The sequence below is a fragment of the Perca fluviatilis genome, chromosome 21 (genome assembly GCF_010015445.1).
Source record: "Perca fluviatilis chromosome 21, GENO_Pfluv_1.0, whole genome shotgun sequence".
In the NCBI taxonomy this organism is placed as follows: Eukaryota; Metazoa; Chordata; class Actinopteri; order Perciformes; family Percidae; genus Perca; species Perca fluviatilis.
Window position 1 is genome coordinate 6,632,201 of NC_053132.1, and position 18,486 is coordinate 6,650,686.

General features: G+C 39.3%; 1 protein-coding gene across 3 annotated transcripts; it reads left to right on the plus strand.

Moving 5' to 3' along the window:
* Window positions 1-96: 96 nt before the first annotated feature.
* Window positions 97-17,590, plus strand: osbpl7 (oxysterol binding protein-like 7). 3 transcript variants are annotated; one of them, XM_039787780.1, is made up of 24 exons: window positions 97-553; window positions 672-757; window positions 4,651-4,821; window positions 5,969-6,112; window positions 6,200-6,253; window positions 6,338-6,451; window positions 6,534-6,686; window positions 6,791-6,917; window positions 7,334-7,452; window positions 7,536-7,622; window positions 8,185-8,208; window positions 9,750-9,900; window positions 10,120-10,223; window positions 10,337-10,502; window positions 11,617-11,763; window positions 11,842-11,978; window positions 12,390-12,527; window positions 13,545-13,608; window positions 13,780-13,858; window positions 14,781-14,925; window positions 15,024-15,174; window positions 15,381-15,507; window positions 15,625-15,747; window positions 16,491-17,590. In XM_039787780.1, exons 3-24 carry the CDS (start codon window positions 4,693-4,695, stop codon window positions 16,603-16,605), a joined length of 2,598 nt encoding a protein of 865 aa, XP_039643714.1. In that variant the 5' UTR covers window positions 97-553; window positions 672-757; window positions 4,651-4,692; the 3' UTR covers window positions 16,606-17,590. The 3 variants fall into 3 exon arrangements, with proteins under 3 accessions (XP_039643714.1, XP_039643715.1, XP_039643716.1); XM_039787781.1 differs by lacking the exon at window positions 8,185-8,208; XM_039787782.1 differs by lacking the exon at window positions 8,185-8,208 and having other exon boundaries at window positions 7,536-7,613.
* Window positions 17,591-18,486: the final 896 nt, after the last annotated feature.

Consider the following 18,486-nt stretch of genomic DNA (forward strand, 5'->3'; position numbering starts at 1 on the left):
CTCTCCTCTGCAAAACAGGTGATGTCTAAACTTAAACCTCCTTTTAAAACATTTTGATTCAGTAAAAAGTAAAGGATGGATCAAAACTAATTGATTTTATTTTGATATTTATCACAAATTATGTGAGCTGCAGATGTGGCACCATTTACAAGCTATTGGTATCATGGTAAATAAAGGTCAAATTGTAACCTGCACTGATTGATCGACAAATATGAACCCATATCAACAAATATTGATGTTTTTCAGATAATTATTAACGCACATAAAACCATACTTTTCCCTTAAAATACCATTATTTTCTAAATCAAGCCACTTCTAGTATGTTAAGGCCATATTTAAGATCCCACCCTTTGCTTTAAAACAGAGTAACCTAGGTGTGCAGAGTGAGTGGAGGTTGTCTAGATTTAGGCTACCCTCCACTACATCCCTGCTAGTAGCTGTGTAATTCCAGCTAATGCGGATAATGCCCAGGACGCATTGCGCACGGCGCGCGCAGCCTGCGACGCACAGCTCTCCTTTGATTTGAGGGAGCTCGTAGAGAGGGAGACGGCCGGTGAGATTATGTGATCAGAGTTGGTGATTATCTGTGCATTTAACATGTAGTTTCAATGTTTTCTAACTGTTTTAGATGGAAAACGTTTTTTCTTCTTCTAAATATTGATTTCCCGCAGTTTCTCCAACACCCAATGAGACACCTGTTGGATGTATCGGGCGCAGACGATCGCAACAGATGATGAGAGTCGGAGGTGAATTTCAGGTAAGACTCCTAATATAGACTATAGCCGAACCAAACCAGCAGCATATTTAATATAATTTAGATATTACATGTAATAAACCGGGTTCTCTGCCTTGAATGCATCGTGCTCATATTGATAAAATACAACTAAACGTTTGGTTGAAATAGTCCAACGTTCCTCTTCTCTGTGTGCTGGGACAGTGACGTCTTAATGGTCTTTAGATAAGAGTTTCTGAGAGCAGTTCTGAATAGTTCATGGACCCTAAAGGACTTGTGTAATGTTGTTTAATTAGTAACATACACAGTCAGACTGGCTGCTCATACTGCACCATTTTTACTAAAACATATCATTGTAGCTGCTTCATGATTTGCTTCTTAGTCAGTAGTCTTTTTAAATAAGTGACATATCCTCTCCTTACTCTGCCAACAAGCACACACTTTTACAGCTGTTGGGAGACAATGTTCTTCCCTCTGTTAGAATGTCTCGTCTCACCTCTGATTTTGGATTACAAACTGCGTCCTTGTAATTTAAATGAATCCTCACTTAGACTATTTAAAATGGTTGTACTGCATGTAGTAAGGTTGAGACATTTCCACACTCATTTACAAATGTTTTATTCTCAAGTGATCGTTTATTGGCTGCAGTTTGTATTCCAAAAAACAAGATTATAGCTGTCATAATCTCTGCATTTTAACCCCATCCTTCCTTCGCCTCGGTTGACTTGTTGTTTTTTGGCTCTCATTTGAGCTCATGATCTCATATCTGCTCTCTTCTGGGTCAAACATGAGGAAGCATAGGATTCTGACCACAAATCATTTGTCTAGTTTGATTGTTTTTGAACAGCCCTTTAAATGCTTTATTGCATTTTAAAAGTTGACTCAAATTATTTGGAGTAAGATTGCTTTAAGTGCTCAACATCGACTACATGTAACTATCAGACTTGTACTGTAGATAACAGATTTTTATATTTTAAATAGAAGTTTTGCAAAACTGAGTTACATAGATCTTTTTTTTTGTCAAAAGCTTCTAATCTAAAATTATACTTTGTACTCTCGACCATCCAGTGAGATCAAAACCATTTTTTTTAACTTGTAGAATATTCTTTGTGTTTCTTCTTGAGTAAGCAAGCTCAGAAACCTGCAAATCCTTTCATCCGGTTTCCACCACATGCTGTCATCACTGAGGTCAGTTACTCATCCTCTGCCCTTACATAACAAGCCGAGCTGCTTCTGCCCCGATTTAGAGGGATATCAGTTTGGAAGTAACGCCCCATTCATTTAGGTTCCATTGAGATGGCCTTTATTCTCACAGACTCATTGATTCTCACTTCTGCAGACTGATGCTGTTAAAAATACAGTGTTCTGTGATGTTTAAATTCAGATGACAGAATAATAAAACCTAAACCTAAAAAAAAAGTAATTTCCTTACTTGAGTGAATAAAAAAAATTGCACACATAAAATGTTGCAAATGCCTGTAGGGAAGCCTAAAAGACAAATCTCCAGTTTTCTCCAGGCAAACAAAATGGTCACTGTCTCACAAACACGTTGCCTTTCTGAGGAAGTTTTCTTTGTAAAAACAAATATGTGACATCAAAATACTGCACTGTATTTATTCTATTCTAGAATTGCACTGCATATTTTTATGTCCGTAAACGTGTTTCGCTTACTGTTATTATTTCACATTCATGTAAACAGGTAATTTAAAAGTACTTTGATAACAATCCAATGGACAAGGTTACAATTTTTACAACTGTTGTCCTGCTGTGATTGTGGTCTGCACATTTGCAGTTTCCATGTTGTGTCAGTGCTCTTTGCCTCATGTTCCTCCATGTCCGAGTGGCTATAAACAACCCATGAAAAACCAATTAAGCAAGGTTAGTAATCCTCTCCTTGCAGCTGGTATTGGCCGCCATGTCACATACTGTACAGTGTGTTAGACCGGCTTGTGCAAACATACAGTATCCTGTGTCAGGATGTTCCTTCAGTTTTGTAAACAAGAGCCGAAATTACTAAACTAATCAACATTTTGGCATGAAAATAATGATATTTACATCCCAAATATTTCACGGTGAGCAATTTCTCTAACAGGACTCAAAATAACAAGAATGCCATTATGTTGCACTACAGCACCACCAAAATATGTTTTTAAAAATGAACATTATAACCTTCAAAACACAGTATGTCACGCAGGGCAATTGTGTCAGTTTGGAGCATGTTGTAAGGTGTTTATGTATTCTTTAACCACCCCACCCATGTTCAAAAACTCAAGATTAACAGATTATTCTGTGACAAAGTAACCACAAGAATGACTCTACATCTTCAGAGCCTGTTCCTGTTTTTACCTCAAGTATAGTTCAAAGGAAAATCATGGCTGCTGAAACTAATTCTCTTTATTTGCTTACTTTTCGACTTTAGACTTTAAAGTTTGAGTTGGTCATGCACAATAATCTGTAAACAAACTACTATTAAGCCATATTCATGTAGAAATATGTTGTATAAAATGTTAATGTCAATTGTCTGAATTTGTGACGAATATTTAGTTGTCTGTTCAGTGAAATGCTCAGTGCCGGTGACTTTAATATCCAGAGTGAGATGAGGATCCAGGATGTCTTTAGGTAACTGGATTACAGAGAGTCTCAACTCGTCTCCTGTTCTGTTGAGCCTGTTTGACGCTTTCACTTTGGTTTCATGTTTGCGGAGCTGTCTCGTCCTCGAGGGTCATTACATCTTTATGAAGGACAATATCAAGCTTAACATGTACACCTTTTGATTAAAGTAAGACTTTAAAGCAGGGGTCTTCAATGTTTTTTAAGCCAAGGACCCCTCAACTGAAAGTGAGAGGGAGCAGGGACCCCCTACTAGAAATATTGTATAAAATGAAGTTGCATAATAAACTGGGCCTACAATAACATGTAGGGTGGCCTAAAGCCTCTATAGTACATACCTCTTTTGCATAGAATACTAGTTGAAGTATGCTCACTGCAAGTGAATCCTTAGGATTAACTGTATCTGTTTACGGCCTTAGTGACCACCTAGACCAGTAAGCAGTGGGGATTTATATTTGCTAATAATGTGTTGGATTCATGTTAAGACTTTTTAGAAAAAAACTTTCCAAAATTAACAATTATATGGAGGCCCCCCTGCATTGACTCTGAGGACCCCCTAGGGGTCGCGGACCCCCTGTTAAAGATCCCTGCTTTAAAGTAAGAGCCGACTCCCTTACAAAATAATAAAACAAATTGCATGTGGAATTTACGGGCAGCTGCAGGCACCACGGACGTGTAGTAGTTTGGTTTATGCTACTTTCTGGAGGACGCATTCCACACATGCGCAGTAGAATGGTGTCTACAGGAAGACGTATTCCGCACATGCACTTTCTTCTTTTCCCAAAACTTGCCTTTTTTTAAAATGAATTGTAGAGATGTGGGTAGGGACTGATCTCTTTACAAAGCCTCTCTTCAAATACAGCGTCCGTTTTGGTTTTCCAGCACATGTACAGTTGGTGTCTTGTCTTGTAGCATAGTGTTCACGTATCACAACAAATTGGGGGCACATGGATGTCGCACTAGGGCTGTCCTCAACCAAAGAAATTCTTAGTCGACTGACACTCATGATTTTGTTGACTAATCAATTAGTTGATTTATTCTACATATCTGTCAAACTGAGTTTCTCCACAAAGAATCATGCAAAATCACCACTTTAAATGTTGTGTTTACCAGAGAGATGTGCTGATAAGTTTCTTTGATATAAGTTCAGCATGAAAAACATCAGAAGTCTTAACATTTCTCTTTCTATATTCTTGAAAAAGGAATCTGGAAAGCTGCTTTCATGTGTGTTCTTATTTGTTGTAATACCGTCTAGAGATGTAATATTAATAATGGAATATATCTCTCATATATCTCTCAACAACCAGCTGATCACAACAGGGAGGGGAGTCTGAGGTCCGCGCTTTGAAATGGAATCATACGGATCTTCACTCAACCGCAGCCAGTCGCTGGCGAGCGGCCTGGAGAAGTCTTCACCAACGTGGAAGCCATCCCGCTCTCGCAGCAGTAGCACTGTGTCATCCCGCCACTCCAGACAGGTGAGTCATAGTTCACCTGAATAAGAGGATTATAGGCCAATGTACAGTACAGGCCAAAAGTTTGGACACACCTACTCATTCAATGTGTTTCTTTATTTTCATGACTATTTACATTGTATATTCTCACTGAAGGCATCACAACTATGAATGAACACATATGGAATTATGTACTTAACAAAAAAGTGTGAAATAACTGAAAACATGTCTTATATTTTAGATTCTTCAAAGTAGCCACCCTTTGCTTTTTTTGATAACTTTGCAAACCCTTGGTGTTCTCTCAATGAGCTTCATGAGGTAGTCACCTGAAATGGTTTTCACTTCACAGGTGTGCTTTGTTAGGGTTAATTAGTGGAATTTGTTCCCTTATTAATAAAAAAGCAAAGGGTGGCTACTTTGAAGAATCTAAAATATAAGACATGTTTTCAGTTATTTCACACTTTTTTGTTAAGTACATAATTCCATATGTGTTCATTCATAGTTTTGATGCCTTCAGTGAGAATCAACAATGTAAATAGTCATGAAAATAAAAAGGAAACGCATTGAATGTGAAGGTGTGTCCAAACTTTTGGCCTGTACTGTATATTATTGTTCTTTTTAAAAGGGAAGTCATTGCTTTGTATCAGTCATGATTTCGTTGCAGTTTTAAATGTTCTGTTTTCATTCTGAATTATAGTTTGTTATTTTGCATGAAACCACTGAGATTAGTGAGCTAGATGCTTTGTCTATTTATTTTACAGGCAGTAAATGCCACAGTAAAATTAACACCATCTTCATCATTGTGTCATGCATACATCTATTCCTCTGTGGCCTTACAAGACATCAGAAAGTTAGTTTAAACCAGACCCAGAATTCAAACTTTTTTAAAATAGTCTAAAAATAAAGAATACCAGTTTACAAATGTCATATAATCACATTTTTAGACATTCAACATTCAGCAAAAATCATAGATTACTAAAAAAACTTATGCTATTGCCATAGTAGTATTTATGTATGTATGTATGTATGTATGTATTGTGTCACTTTACACAATTTGTTGTGTTTTGCTGTTGTGCTTTGGTAAAATGTCAAAACAATTACTAAAAAAGAAGAATAACATCGCCAATTAACCTTAAAATTAAAGTGTGTTTCCCGTTCATGCTGTCTATAGATTATCAAAGACTGGGAAGTGATTGACGACCTTCAGGTAGAAATGCACGCAGGAGGCGATAACCCTCCCGACATGACCACCCCGGGTATCTGTGAAGGATATCTCCTCAAGAGGAGGAAGTGGCCACTGAAAGGTTGGCACAAGGTGAGAAAAACGTCCACATCTTGTATGCCAACATGTTGACTTTATCAATAAAGTTTTTAAAAATATGATGTTTAATCTCTTTATCAGCGATACTTTGTCTTGGAAGCAGGGAACTTGCGTTACTCCAAAAATCAACAAGATGTAAGTAAACATTACGTTATTTTTTCCATAGGATATTTCATCAACTAGATTTAAACACTTAAACATACCTTTTGTCCACTGAAGGTGTCCAGGGGAAGATTCCAGGGCTCTTTAGATGTCAGCCACGCAGTAATGTCGATAAACAAGAAGTCAAATCAGATTGACTTGGATGCAGGGGACATTCTCTATCACATAAAGGTAAACAGTTATTTTTCAAACAAACAAAGAGTGTGCCTTCAGATTAAAAAGACATATCTTTGACTTTTCTTTTATCTCTAAGGCAAAGAGCCATGAACTCTTCTACATTTGGGTAACCAAGCTACAAGCCCACCGCCTGTACAAGAAGCATGAGGCTACTCATGTTCACAGCAGCTTCCTCCGGACTTTGTCCCATGGCAGTGCAGCCGGACAAGCTCAGATAAATGGAGATTTGGTGATTATCAAATAAGCAATAAAGTCAAACGTAACACACGACAATCTTTACAAGTGACTCAGATTAACTCCTGTGTCCTCTTCCCTCTGTATTTATGTTACCAGAGCTCTGCAGGCATGGTGGATTCAGCTGGAGCACCAGCAGGAGTGCTGCCCTCAGATAACAACGCTGTGAACAGAAAAGTGTCGGCCTGGCTGCAGCAAAGTCACAACCCAGACTCCTGTGTTCAAGGTATGTGTCATATATTCCCAAATAAAAAGAAACAACATTCACAAACCAATTAAAAAGTCTCATATAGAAACACATTTCATATAAAGTCTGTATAGGCTTTGAAAAATATCAAAGTTATTTAAGGGGGAGCTGAAAAGCCTTTTGTGTCTCCAAAGGAAGCTGTGCGAAATCTGATAAATTGCTGCATTGATTTATATATATATATATATATATATATGTATATATATATCAGGTTTTACTCTGTCAACCAGAATCAAAGAATATCATTAATCATTCTCAACATTTAAAAGCTCTTACACAGCTGTCTCTGTGGAATATTTTTCACTGTAAAATGTGATCATGACCACACAAATCTTACCTGATTAATTAGTGACAGAAACTCAATAAATAAATATACCACTTATGTTTTCTTCCAGAGCTGAACCGTTGTCATTTGGACCTTACTGAGCTAAACCGCTTAATCCAGAAGCTGCAGATGTTGGAGGGGGGCCAGGCTTTCACTAATGGAGACCTGAAGCGCATCATCAGCATACAGGTAGAGTTCTGTTCAGTTTGGAGCAGCTTCTTTCTGGGCAGCATCACATGAAATTAAAATGATTTATAAATGTTCTGATCCAGAATATCTCGCTTGAGAAGCCGAAGAAGTCGAGGTCAGGGAAGATGTGGAGCCACTCTCGCACATTATCCCTGGGAATGGTAAGAAAGGTCTGTAATTTACTCTCAATTAGTATGTAGACCAAAAGACATGATGGGCACTGTTTTACATTGATTTGTACATTGACGTGATATCATTTAATATCAATGTTTTAAGTTGATTTGAAATACTTTTTAATTGAAACTATAAATAGTCTTTTTACTGGTAACTTATTTTAGAACATATTGGGTTTAAAGGGTCTGTACTCGATATTCATGAAAAACAAAATGGGCTGGGATTGCCTCCACACGACTCTCACAGACAGTTCCCCAACTCGTCAAATACTGACACTTTGTTACGACCCTCAACGACAGGTACCGATGCACAAGGCACTCACAAGGCACTCACATGCACCGGCCATCAAAACTAAGAACAGAGAAACTCAGATTACAACACAAACAGAGGGAGTGTGACTTCATTCTCTGCTCAGGACGCCATTACGCCACTATTTCTTTATAAAAGCAAATAGTTGTTTCTATTATTTTAATGTTCTGAATATCGAGTAAAGACTCTTAAGTATTTGACATCCCAACCCTCCTGTAACATTTTTGGGCCTTTTTTTCTAATCCAAAGCCTATTCGTGGGATTACTAAATCGGTGAGTTGGCAATGGGCAGAGACAACTTGATTGATAAAAATTATTTTATGTTTTCCCCTTTACACGTTAGTTGTAGCATCCTGAAAATGAATTGTGACTGCATAAATAATGGACACAAAGGATTAAAATGTTAAACGTGTTTTGTTTTAATTGCACTGAATAACGTTTCTGTGTGCTTTAGCCTGGTATATTTGTAATAGTCTAATTCAACCTCCAAAACATATTTTATATACCCCGGAGTATCTTGTTTTTCCCACGGAACAGAGCATGACAATTTAAATTGGATTTGTAGAGTGAGTAAATGAATAGATCTATCAAGTAAGCCTGCGTTTTGTTTATATTCTAGATCAGTAGTTTTCAATCCTGTTCTTTAGAAACCAGAGTGCTTTTGGTTGTCTATCCTGCCAGCTAGTCAGAGTACAGCAGTTTCCTTTCTTACCAAACAAACAGGACCTGATTTAATCATAAAATTCTGTACCTTAGGGCCGTGGTACTAGAGGTCCAGGTTTAAGCCATTAAAACAAGTAGTTAACCTGATGTTCCAAATGTAAATAAGTCCTTGATTAGATGACTATTATGATATTGATGTATCTTCACCGTACAACATTGGTTTTGCAGGGAAGGCAAAGGTGTAACTAATTACCATTAATGATGACTGTAATCCATTTTGGTCAATTTAATTGATTTCACCAGGATGATTATTACACAACACAATGCAACAACAATAAAAAAATAAAAACTGTACCAGAAATCCAATAGGCCTCAAAACAGTTTATAGGTACAATTAAAGCTGTTGATATTAATAAACGTCCGTTACATTCAAGCCATCGCCAAATGAGTTGCTACAAAGCCAATTAAGACTATCAGCTCCACACAACTCTCTCTGTATTTCTCAGTATGGCTATGTTTAGAAGATTGTGGCGTCTGGCGACTTTCCTGCGCAGAAGCTCGAGAGAAGATAATTACCTCTTCTGAAGAGTCCATCATGTTTCTTTTAATCCTCCGTGTCCTCCTTGGCTACTAGCAACTGTGTGGAGGGGGTGGGGGGGGCGTGAGCGGTCACGTAAGGCTTGTATCATGTGGATGTGCCGCCAGTTTTGTTGTCATTACTTAGAATTCCTCATGGGGGTGACAGAAACTATGCACTATAGCTTTAAATTAGTCACTCCTGTGTTTGACAAAATATATTTTTTTTATGTGAAATATGATTTTTAGCTTCATTGTCAAGAGTTAGATGAGAGGATTTATACCATTCTCATGTTTGTAACAGCTAACCTGTTAATCTCTGTTCAATTGTTACAAAATCTGTCTACCAGCGCCTCTAAAGTGAACAAATTTACACATTATATCCGTACAAAAACAGAAGTCTAAAAAAAATAATAAAATGAGTGGTTTTACGGGGAGGAGTTTTTATTACCTGATGACATCAAGACTCCAGGAAGTTACTGCACCTTTACACCCAAATTGTCAGATAACAAGGGACATTGTTAAGTGAACCATTGAATCAACCATCTTCCATTCTCCTCTGTTCACCTTCATAGCTGTCCTCCAGTCACCTGGGCAGCTCGCCTCACCTCGGTGCATCAGTCCCCTCTATCCCAGACTACGTCTACTCACAGCTGTCCCCTCCTACTGCCACATCGCCCGAGGGCAAGAAAATCCAGCAGGACATTTGCGCCATATCGCTACGAGGTCAGAAAAACAGAAACATGCACACAGGTAGACAGGTAGACAGGGTTCCTAAATGGTAGTATTATAGGTAGATGAGCAAAATCCAAGACAAGATCAGAGAGCCCACAGAGATGATTATGCAAAAGGTAAAATGTTACAAACGCCCATATTGAAAGAAATCTGAAATGAATATGCATCCAAATTTCCCCTGAAACTACTTCTGTTGTTATTCCTCTTCAGTGCTTGCTTCGCTGAAGACAGTGCATGAAACTCTGTCCCAGGAGAGGCAGAAGCTGCAGGAAGTCTGGGAAACTAACAACATCCACCAGTCTAAAACTGCTGAGGTACGATTCACGTTGAACCTGTCATCTGAAATCTGAATTCTCTGGGACATATTCCTTTCTGGGCTTCGATGGCTGTTTTTCTTTGCTCCTCATTCTCTTTCCTCCGTCGACAGCCTGCAGCAGCGAGGCATTCATCCCACGGGCCTCCTTCAGTAGCAGATTCAGCTGCAGAGTATTTTGACGCCAGTGACATCCTTTGTGGTAGTTCCTCTGAGGTGTCTGATGAGTCAGGACTAAGTGATGGAAGCACCACCAACTCTGAGCCAGAGGAAGGACATGGTGGGTACATGTAGGACCTTCATCCATGCAATACAATTATTGTAATTAGTTTCATCTAATCTGACTACTAGTTGCATCAGTACGCAAACAGAAAGGAAACAGAAATTAGTTTAAAAAATACGTTTTTATGGTAAGAACTGTGATATTTCCCCCCTGGAAACTTTAAACCTCATGAAGAAACTTTAAATAAACTATTTTAATTTCTGCATTAAGACAATTCCCGATATGCCATTGTGTTTTAAGTGCTAGGCGATTCATTTATTTATTTTATTTACTTTAAATTATTAGATTATTTTTTTGGCTAAATATTTTAGAGAGTATTATAGATCCAAGACGAAACTAACAGAAGGGCGGGAAAAGTCGCAATTGCATATCCATCTGCTACTTCAGCACAACGGACAGCGCCATGGATTTGTCATTACACAGTTAGGCTACTAATATTTCAGAGCCATGGTCGGGACCGTAGATTCTGACTTGCACAAATCTCAGTCAGATAAAGGATCAATGAGTCAGACAGACTACACAATTATATTCAACAAAACAACTCCTCTGCCCCTGCACTCTCTCTGCTACTAGGGGATGGAGTGTGTGTGGGGGGTTCATTTGGACATTCATATTCCTCAGGGTATGAGTTGTAATAACTTTGGTTGTCGCTTAATTTTGTTTTCTAGCGCCATCATCAGGTCAAAATTTCTGTTTGTCCACTAATTTGATTATAACTAAACACCTGCAAAACTAACATTTACATCAGCCTCAGCTGCACTTTGTTTAGCACTAATATTAGCATGCTAACACACTAAACTCAGATGGTGAACATTTTAAACATACCTGCTAAACAGCAGCCTGCTAGCATTTAGCTCAAAGGACTTTTTTTCCTTTATTTGATTTGGGCCACAGGGCGGATTCGAACCCGGGCCGCTGCAGGACCCATGGGGCGCACGCTCTTACTGAGTGAGCTAGAGGCCGCCCCAGCTCAAAGCCCTTCTGTGCCTAAATACAACCTCACAGAGCTGCTAGCATGGCTGCAGACTATTGTTCTTGTTGTTTCCTGAATAGAAATAACAAACTGCCCTTTTGCTTTGATTAATATTTCTTTCTTTCACCAACATTACAGCGTCGGCCACCCGGAAATACCGTGCTAGCATTTCCAAGACTCCTAACAGCTTTGTTCCCAAGAGCACCGGCCGGCGAACGACACTGCCTGCTCACTGTCCTGACAACAGCCACGTGGGCCTCATGGCTATCCTCTACAATAACATAGGCAAGTCACACCACTCTGCTGTTACACAGACGTTATTTTTGAAACAGCAGTTTCCTTATGTGCTGTGTTTTTCCTCAGGTAAAGACTTGGCTCGAGTGTCCATGCCTGCTGCTCTCAATGAACCCGTTAACCTGCTGCAGAGGCTGTGTGAAGAGCTGGAGTACAGTGAGCTGCTGGATATCGCCAGCAACACATCGGACCCCTACCAGAGGATGGTAAGATTATTCACACACATTTATGTAATATGACTGAGTCAGAGTGTTGTTAATGACGTTGTAGCAACCCTGATAAATCTGCACCGGCTAAGCAGTTGATAATGTTTCCTAGAAACAGACTGCAGTCCAGGAATTTTGCAGTGCACCTGTCTTTACTTTTTGTAAACTGCCCAAGTTAAGGCAGGAAAATGGCAGCTTGTTGTCTTGTGGCTGCACACAGAATCATCCAGCAACAGGCAGTTACATGTGCAATGAAGTGATTTTGTCATATACTGTATATTTGTTTTTTAAGTAAACATACAATAACAATCAGGGATACATAACAACAACAATGTCTTTTCCCACCCTCATCCTCCCGATTGTCTCTGGATTGAGTTAGAACAACACACTCTTGTATTTGATCTCTTACAGGTTTACATTGCTGCCTTCGCTATCTCTAGTTACTCCCCTGTGACATTCAGAAACCGCTACAAGCCCTTTAATCCGGTGCTGGGAGAGACCTACGAGTGCATCAGAGAGGACCGGGGCTTCCGCCTCATCAGTGAGCAGGTATCTCACAAACAGGACATTATATGTGATATTTTATTCAGGAATATCTTTAAGAGCTCTGAGTGGCTACTACAGGGGACCAAACTGACTTACTTCTACGATTGGGAAAAGATGATGGGGAGTTATAATTGAATCCCCTCCTGGTAAATTAAGATGGATCATTCATTTGTGTAATTGAGCAGCTCAGCCACACAGGGCTGCACGAATCAACATTGAGTGATTTATTGCTTTAATGAAATGGTGGTAACTAATCATGCTATCAAAAATGAACACAAATCATTTATTTTAATGAGATAGCAATTAAGTGAAAAGTAATTAAATGTCAGTCCTCGACAAAGCAATTTCTTGAACAGTATCTTAGCAATACAGCTTCTAAAAACATGATTTTAGGTAGGCACGCTGAAATTTAAGTGGCCTGTTATACAGTTACTTTTTGATCTTTTAAAGCAATTTCAAGATGCAATATGTAATAAATCTCAAAGCTCAAAAAACTGCGCCGATTACACAAAGTTTTACAGTGATGCATATTCTTAAGTAAAGCAATATAGTATGTGATCAAAAACTGTTTCCTATGGCAGGAATATTGACTGTTGATAATTAAAAAAATCTGGAGGTGTGACGAGCACAACACACCCTAATGTCCGACTAAACTGTCTGCAGTTAAAGTTGCAGTTAGAGTTGCATTTTGGGTGAAGAAGGCACCAGGTTTTGACTGGAAAGGAAGAATGGGTGCAATAAAAAAGACTGTTCTGCTGCTAAATCGGTGCAGTGCTCTTTTTAGGACAAATGCACAGATATATATATATATATATATATATATATATATATATATATATATATATATATATATATATATAATAAAATATATAACAGTCTCGTTGATAAAGATCAAATTCTAATTGAAAGTGATAAAGCTTTACATCAAAGCTTTACATCTCTTTTACTTTTTCTTCCACACTCATATGTACTGGAAGTATCCGTTTTATAATTTTGACAGACTTTTTGGTACTTTACCAGGTCTGCCACCATCCCCCCATCTCTGCCTGCCATGCACAGTCAGAGAACTTCTCCTTTTGGCAAGGTGAGACTCTTCTTTTATCAAACCAAATTTTTGATTTGTGTTTCATTTAGTGGTCTAAGTCACATGTATCTCTATCCTCTAAATTTGCTTTGGAAATGCATTTGCAAAGCAAAGTTAGGACTGCTTATAATGTACAGTATATTCTCAACAACACTTTATATTCCTGAACAGACCAGCGATGGAAAAATAAATTCTGGGGGAAGTCACTGGAGATTCTGCCAACAGGAATGGTGAATGTCACTCTTCCAAGGTAAACTAGTCTACACCTGGCATTACACTAGCCATCGTAGAGTGAACATCATACTTTATGTGAAGCGATGAAGGTTCTCTCCATTAGAAATCAATGAGACATGAAACACTTCCATAAATATCCCCGTTTTAAAATGACACAATGAGGACAAACCAGAGCCACAGCATTTGGCCGTGTATACAGCACAGTGTTTCCTTTAGGATTTTTTTAGCTGTGGGGGCAGGTCTGTCCGAACTGGTGGTGGAGCTGTTCGTTTAATAGTCGACTCGGAAGAAAGCAAACGTTTTGACAATAAACTACATCAACACAACAGAATGTGGAGTTAAACTGGACGGGCCCAATAACCTCTTAATAGTTCTGCTTGTTAAATTGCAATTTGAGCGGCAGCCAATGGGGGGTGCATTATGCCCTATTTCTGATACCGTGGTGGCAGAAATTTTGCCATGGTGGGCCGCCACTACAAAATCAACATAGAGGAAACACTGCATCATGATTACTAAAGCACACTTAAGGTTTTCCCAAAAAAATCCCATCAGGTTTTCGTTGGCATATTTGCCTTTATTTGACAGTTGACAGAATAGTGAGAGACAGAAAACATGGGTAGGAGAGGTATGACATGCAGCAAACGTCCAGGGCTTGAATCAAACATGAGACGTTGCGTTTATAAGGTTATGCACCTTAACCATTAGGCTACCAGGCGTCTAACTAATAATTATTTTCTGTACGTCACTTTTTTGCTTAATAGATTAGAATTCTGTCCAGAAAACTGGAAAAAATGTTGTTGCTCGTTTTGTTCAACCAACAGTCCAAAATGGAAAGATATTCAGTTTACAAAGATATGAAACAAAGAAAACCAGCAAACATTCATACTTGATAAACTCTCTTTGTTAGTTTAGCTTGATACATTTGATGTTTTGTCCAGGTACGGTGACCACTATGAGTGGAACAAAGTAGTGACCTGTATCCACAACGTCCTCAGTCAACAGCGCTATCTGGAGCATTACGGAGAGGTCACCATCCGTAACCTCAACAGCAACGTCTGCACCTGCAAGATTACCTTCGTCAAGGTGAACGAAACGACTTCCTACACCACTCAGCTCTTTTCTCTTTTCTGCGTTTGGATATTTTAGGGTTTTGACTGTCACGTTTGTATCGTTTTTTGTAGTCCCGTTATTGGGGTTCAGACACAAACAAGAATGAAGTGCAGGGCACGGTGCTGGACCAAAGTGGGAGTGTCATTCACCGGTTCGGAGGTCTGTGGCACGAAGGCATCTACTGTGACACCCTGCCCACTCCGAAATGTGTCTGGAAGCCAAGTGAGTGTGTGATCATCGCAAACAAGACTGAGGACATGTTTGCTAACGTGTGTGTCCTCAAGGTTTTTCATGTGTTGCTTAGATTCTACTTTAGAGGCTAAGGGTTTAAATGGAAGCATTCCCTGTTGCCAAAACTGCTAATCAGCATAAATCCAGGCGTCACGTTTGTGCAGCAGCTCACCGGAGAGGCTTCTGTCACCCCACAGATCCCCAGCCAAAGGATCATATGCTGTACTATGGCTTCTCCACCTTCGCCATGGAGCTAAATGAACTCCCTCCCGACCTGAAGCCTCTCCTTCCTCCTACAGACAGCCGTCTGCGCCCAGACCAAAGGTGAGGCGAGCTGGAGACGATGCAAAGAAAAAAACCCAACAAATAATAGAGTGACGGTACACACAAAAAAGTGGATTTAGTGTTAAATTATTCTTTAAATTCCTCTGCTTTTAATAGGTTGCTGGAGGATGGAAAGGTGGATGAAGCAGACATAAAGAAAGATGAGATAGAGGAGTTTCATAGGGAGCGGAGAAAAGAGCTCTCCAAAATGGGGGAAGAGCATGTTCCACGTTTTTTCAAGTAAGTTCAATTATTTTCTAATCCTGGTTACAGACAAACAATTACGCCCTGTCACAACAAAGCGAGTAACTTTGGTGTTTTAAAGGCTTAGTTTGGATTCACCAAAGTCACTCGATAACACAAACAAATAAACCGATGGAGGCGGAGGTAGACCAGCAACTCCTGTGTTCTGTCAGGTAAAATTACTGTTTTTGTCTGGTGGAGTCTGGTGGCTTTAAAGAGAGCAGAGATAATGGCTTCAGTTCCCTGTTGACAAGGTAAAGCGGTGAAAATATGCTAAACAGTGTTCACTTAAACAGTTTTTTTTAAAGTGGCTGATCTACATTTAGCTGCTGGCCCCCGTCCACAGCAGTAAATTGCTTAGCTTCTGTGTCGGGACTCCTCCAAACTATTATATCAGTATTGAATTCACGTATTGATGAAACAAAGCAGCAAATTCTCACAATTCAGAACGTGGAACTCTTCATTTTCTGGCATTTTTGCGTGAAAAATGAATGAAACGGTTAATCAATAAACAGTACTATGGCAAGTTCATTTCCATATTACTCAGTATGCTTACATTCATACAGATACATGTTAAACATTTGATTTATGGTGATACAGCTGAAAACAAGCAAGTTTCTTCTTTGTTTCAAATTGTTGATATTTTGAAGATACCACATGGTCTTCTCACCACGTTCCTGTGCAAATACGTGAATTGTATCAAATGAAAGTTTGTAAATGATTATTTCCTTCTTCTTCAGAAAAGCCAAAGATTCCTGTGGACGGGACGTGTGGTTGACAAACGGGACGTACTGGAAGCTCAGAGAGAATCCAGGTTTTGCTAATATTAAAAATAAAAACCTAACTGTCTGGTGATGAGACGACAGCAACGCGACAGACAAAAACACATGTGAGAGAGAGAGAGAGCGAGAGAGAAATATCAGCGGTGGATAAACGGCTCTGAGAAACGTGCAGAGTGGAGATGATGCTGCTGGTCTCTCTTCTCGTTCCTTCTGTTGGCCCATGACTGGTTCATGGGAACCCTCAGCACCTGTAGTCTCATCAGACCAGTCAGCATCCAGCACAGGTGAAGAAACAGAAAGAACTTTTCTCATCACGATCAATTTTATAATGCATTTTATCATTATTTTTTTTTTAGACTACTTCAGTCAACTCATATACAGTATATGTTTATATTTTTGAGAATTTCACAGTTTTTTGCAGAAAAGACTGAATGTGCGACGCACACTCTGCATTAACATGAACAGTCAGGCTAGTAACAGGCCTAATTTGTTAGTTTATTAATTGTAAACATTTATTAAAAGCATGCCCTCCTTCTCGGTCAGTTTACTTAACATTTTATGATGGGTGTTTGATCTTCTGAAGTTAATGCTACAGTTAGGGCTGGATTACCAACTGAGCAAAGCGGGCAACAGCCACAGCGTCCCAGATAAGGGGGCCAGTGGGTAATTGTGGTAATTTGATTTATTTGATTATTAATTTACTAACATGATTCTTGCAATTTTTGTGTGGGATCTTCATGGTTGAATGCTGTGATGTATTACAAATTGGTTTGCGAATATGCTCCACTGAAGCACAATAAAGATAAGAACCTTAAATCTACAGTTAATTATCACCAGAATCTGCAGCCTCCCTCAGCATCACTGAGCTTTAAAGTGAGTTTCAGCTCATTGTTTATCTGTCCGGCCACAACTTTACTGTTTTAGTTCACCCTAACCCGTCAGATAGCGTCGTTTCCAGAGAAAAAAACTCCGTACACTATCTGCTCAGCAGCAAACAGCAGACACAGTTAGAGACCAGCTGGTGAACAAAGTGGAGCATTTGTGCAGATAAAGAGACCGATATTTCCCTCAGGAGTTGGAAGAGACCAAAAACAGCTAAAAGAGAGAGGACTTCATCAGAAACACGGCATCAGATGAAGGATAATTAGTGCTGCAACGATTGGTCGATCGACAGAAAATGAATCGGCAGCTGATTTGATTATCGTCTTAGTTCTTTTTTTTTAAGCAAACTTGTTCTGCTTCCAGCATCTCAAATGTGATGATTTGATGCTTTTCTTTGTCGTACATGATAGTAAACTGAATATTTTTGTGTTTCTGTTGGTCGGAGAAAACAAGACATTTGAAGGTGACACCTTGCGATGTGGGAAATTATAACGTGTATTTCTCACTGTACCAATTAATCAATAATTAAAGCTATAGTGCGTAGTTTCTGTCTCCTCCATGAGGAATTCTAAGTAATGACAACAAAACTGTCGGGGCGTCCACGATACAAGCCCCACCGATTCCCCACACAGCTGCTAGTAGCCAAGGAGGACACGGAGGATTAAAAAAACATGATGGACTCTTCAGAAGAGGTCATTATCTTCACTTGAGTTTCTGCGCGGGAAAGTCGCCGGACGACACAATCTTCTGAACATAGTCCTACTGAGAAATCCAGAGAGAGTTGTGTGGAGCTGATAGTCTTAATTAGCTTTGTAGCAACTCATTTGGCGATGGCTTGAATGTAACGGACGTTCATTAATATCAAAAAGTTATGCAGATTAAAGCTGGGGTAGGCAGTTTGTTTGCGTCATTGGGCCTTAACCTTTCAGCATATTGTAATTCAAGTGGTCTGAAAGAAAACTAGGCTTCTGCACCTCTTCTTGGCTCTTTTTTTAGGCTTTTAGAGAATCTAGCCCGTGCCGGCCAATCATAGGTCATTTCAGAGGGAGGGCGTTCCTTTTGCAACGTCTTA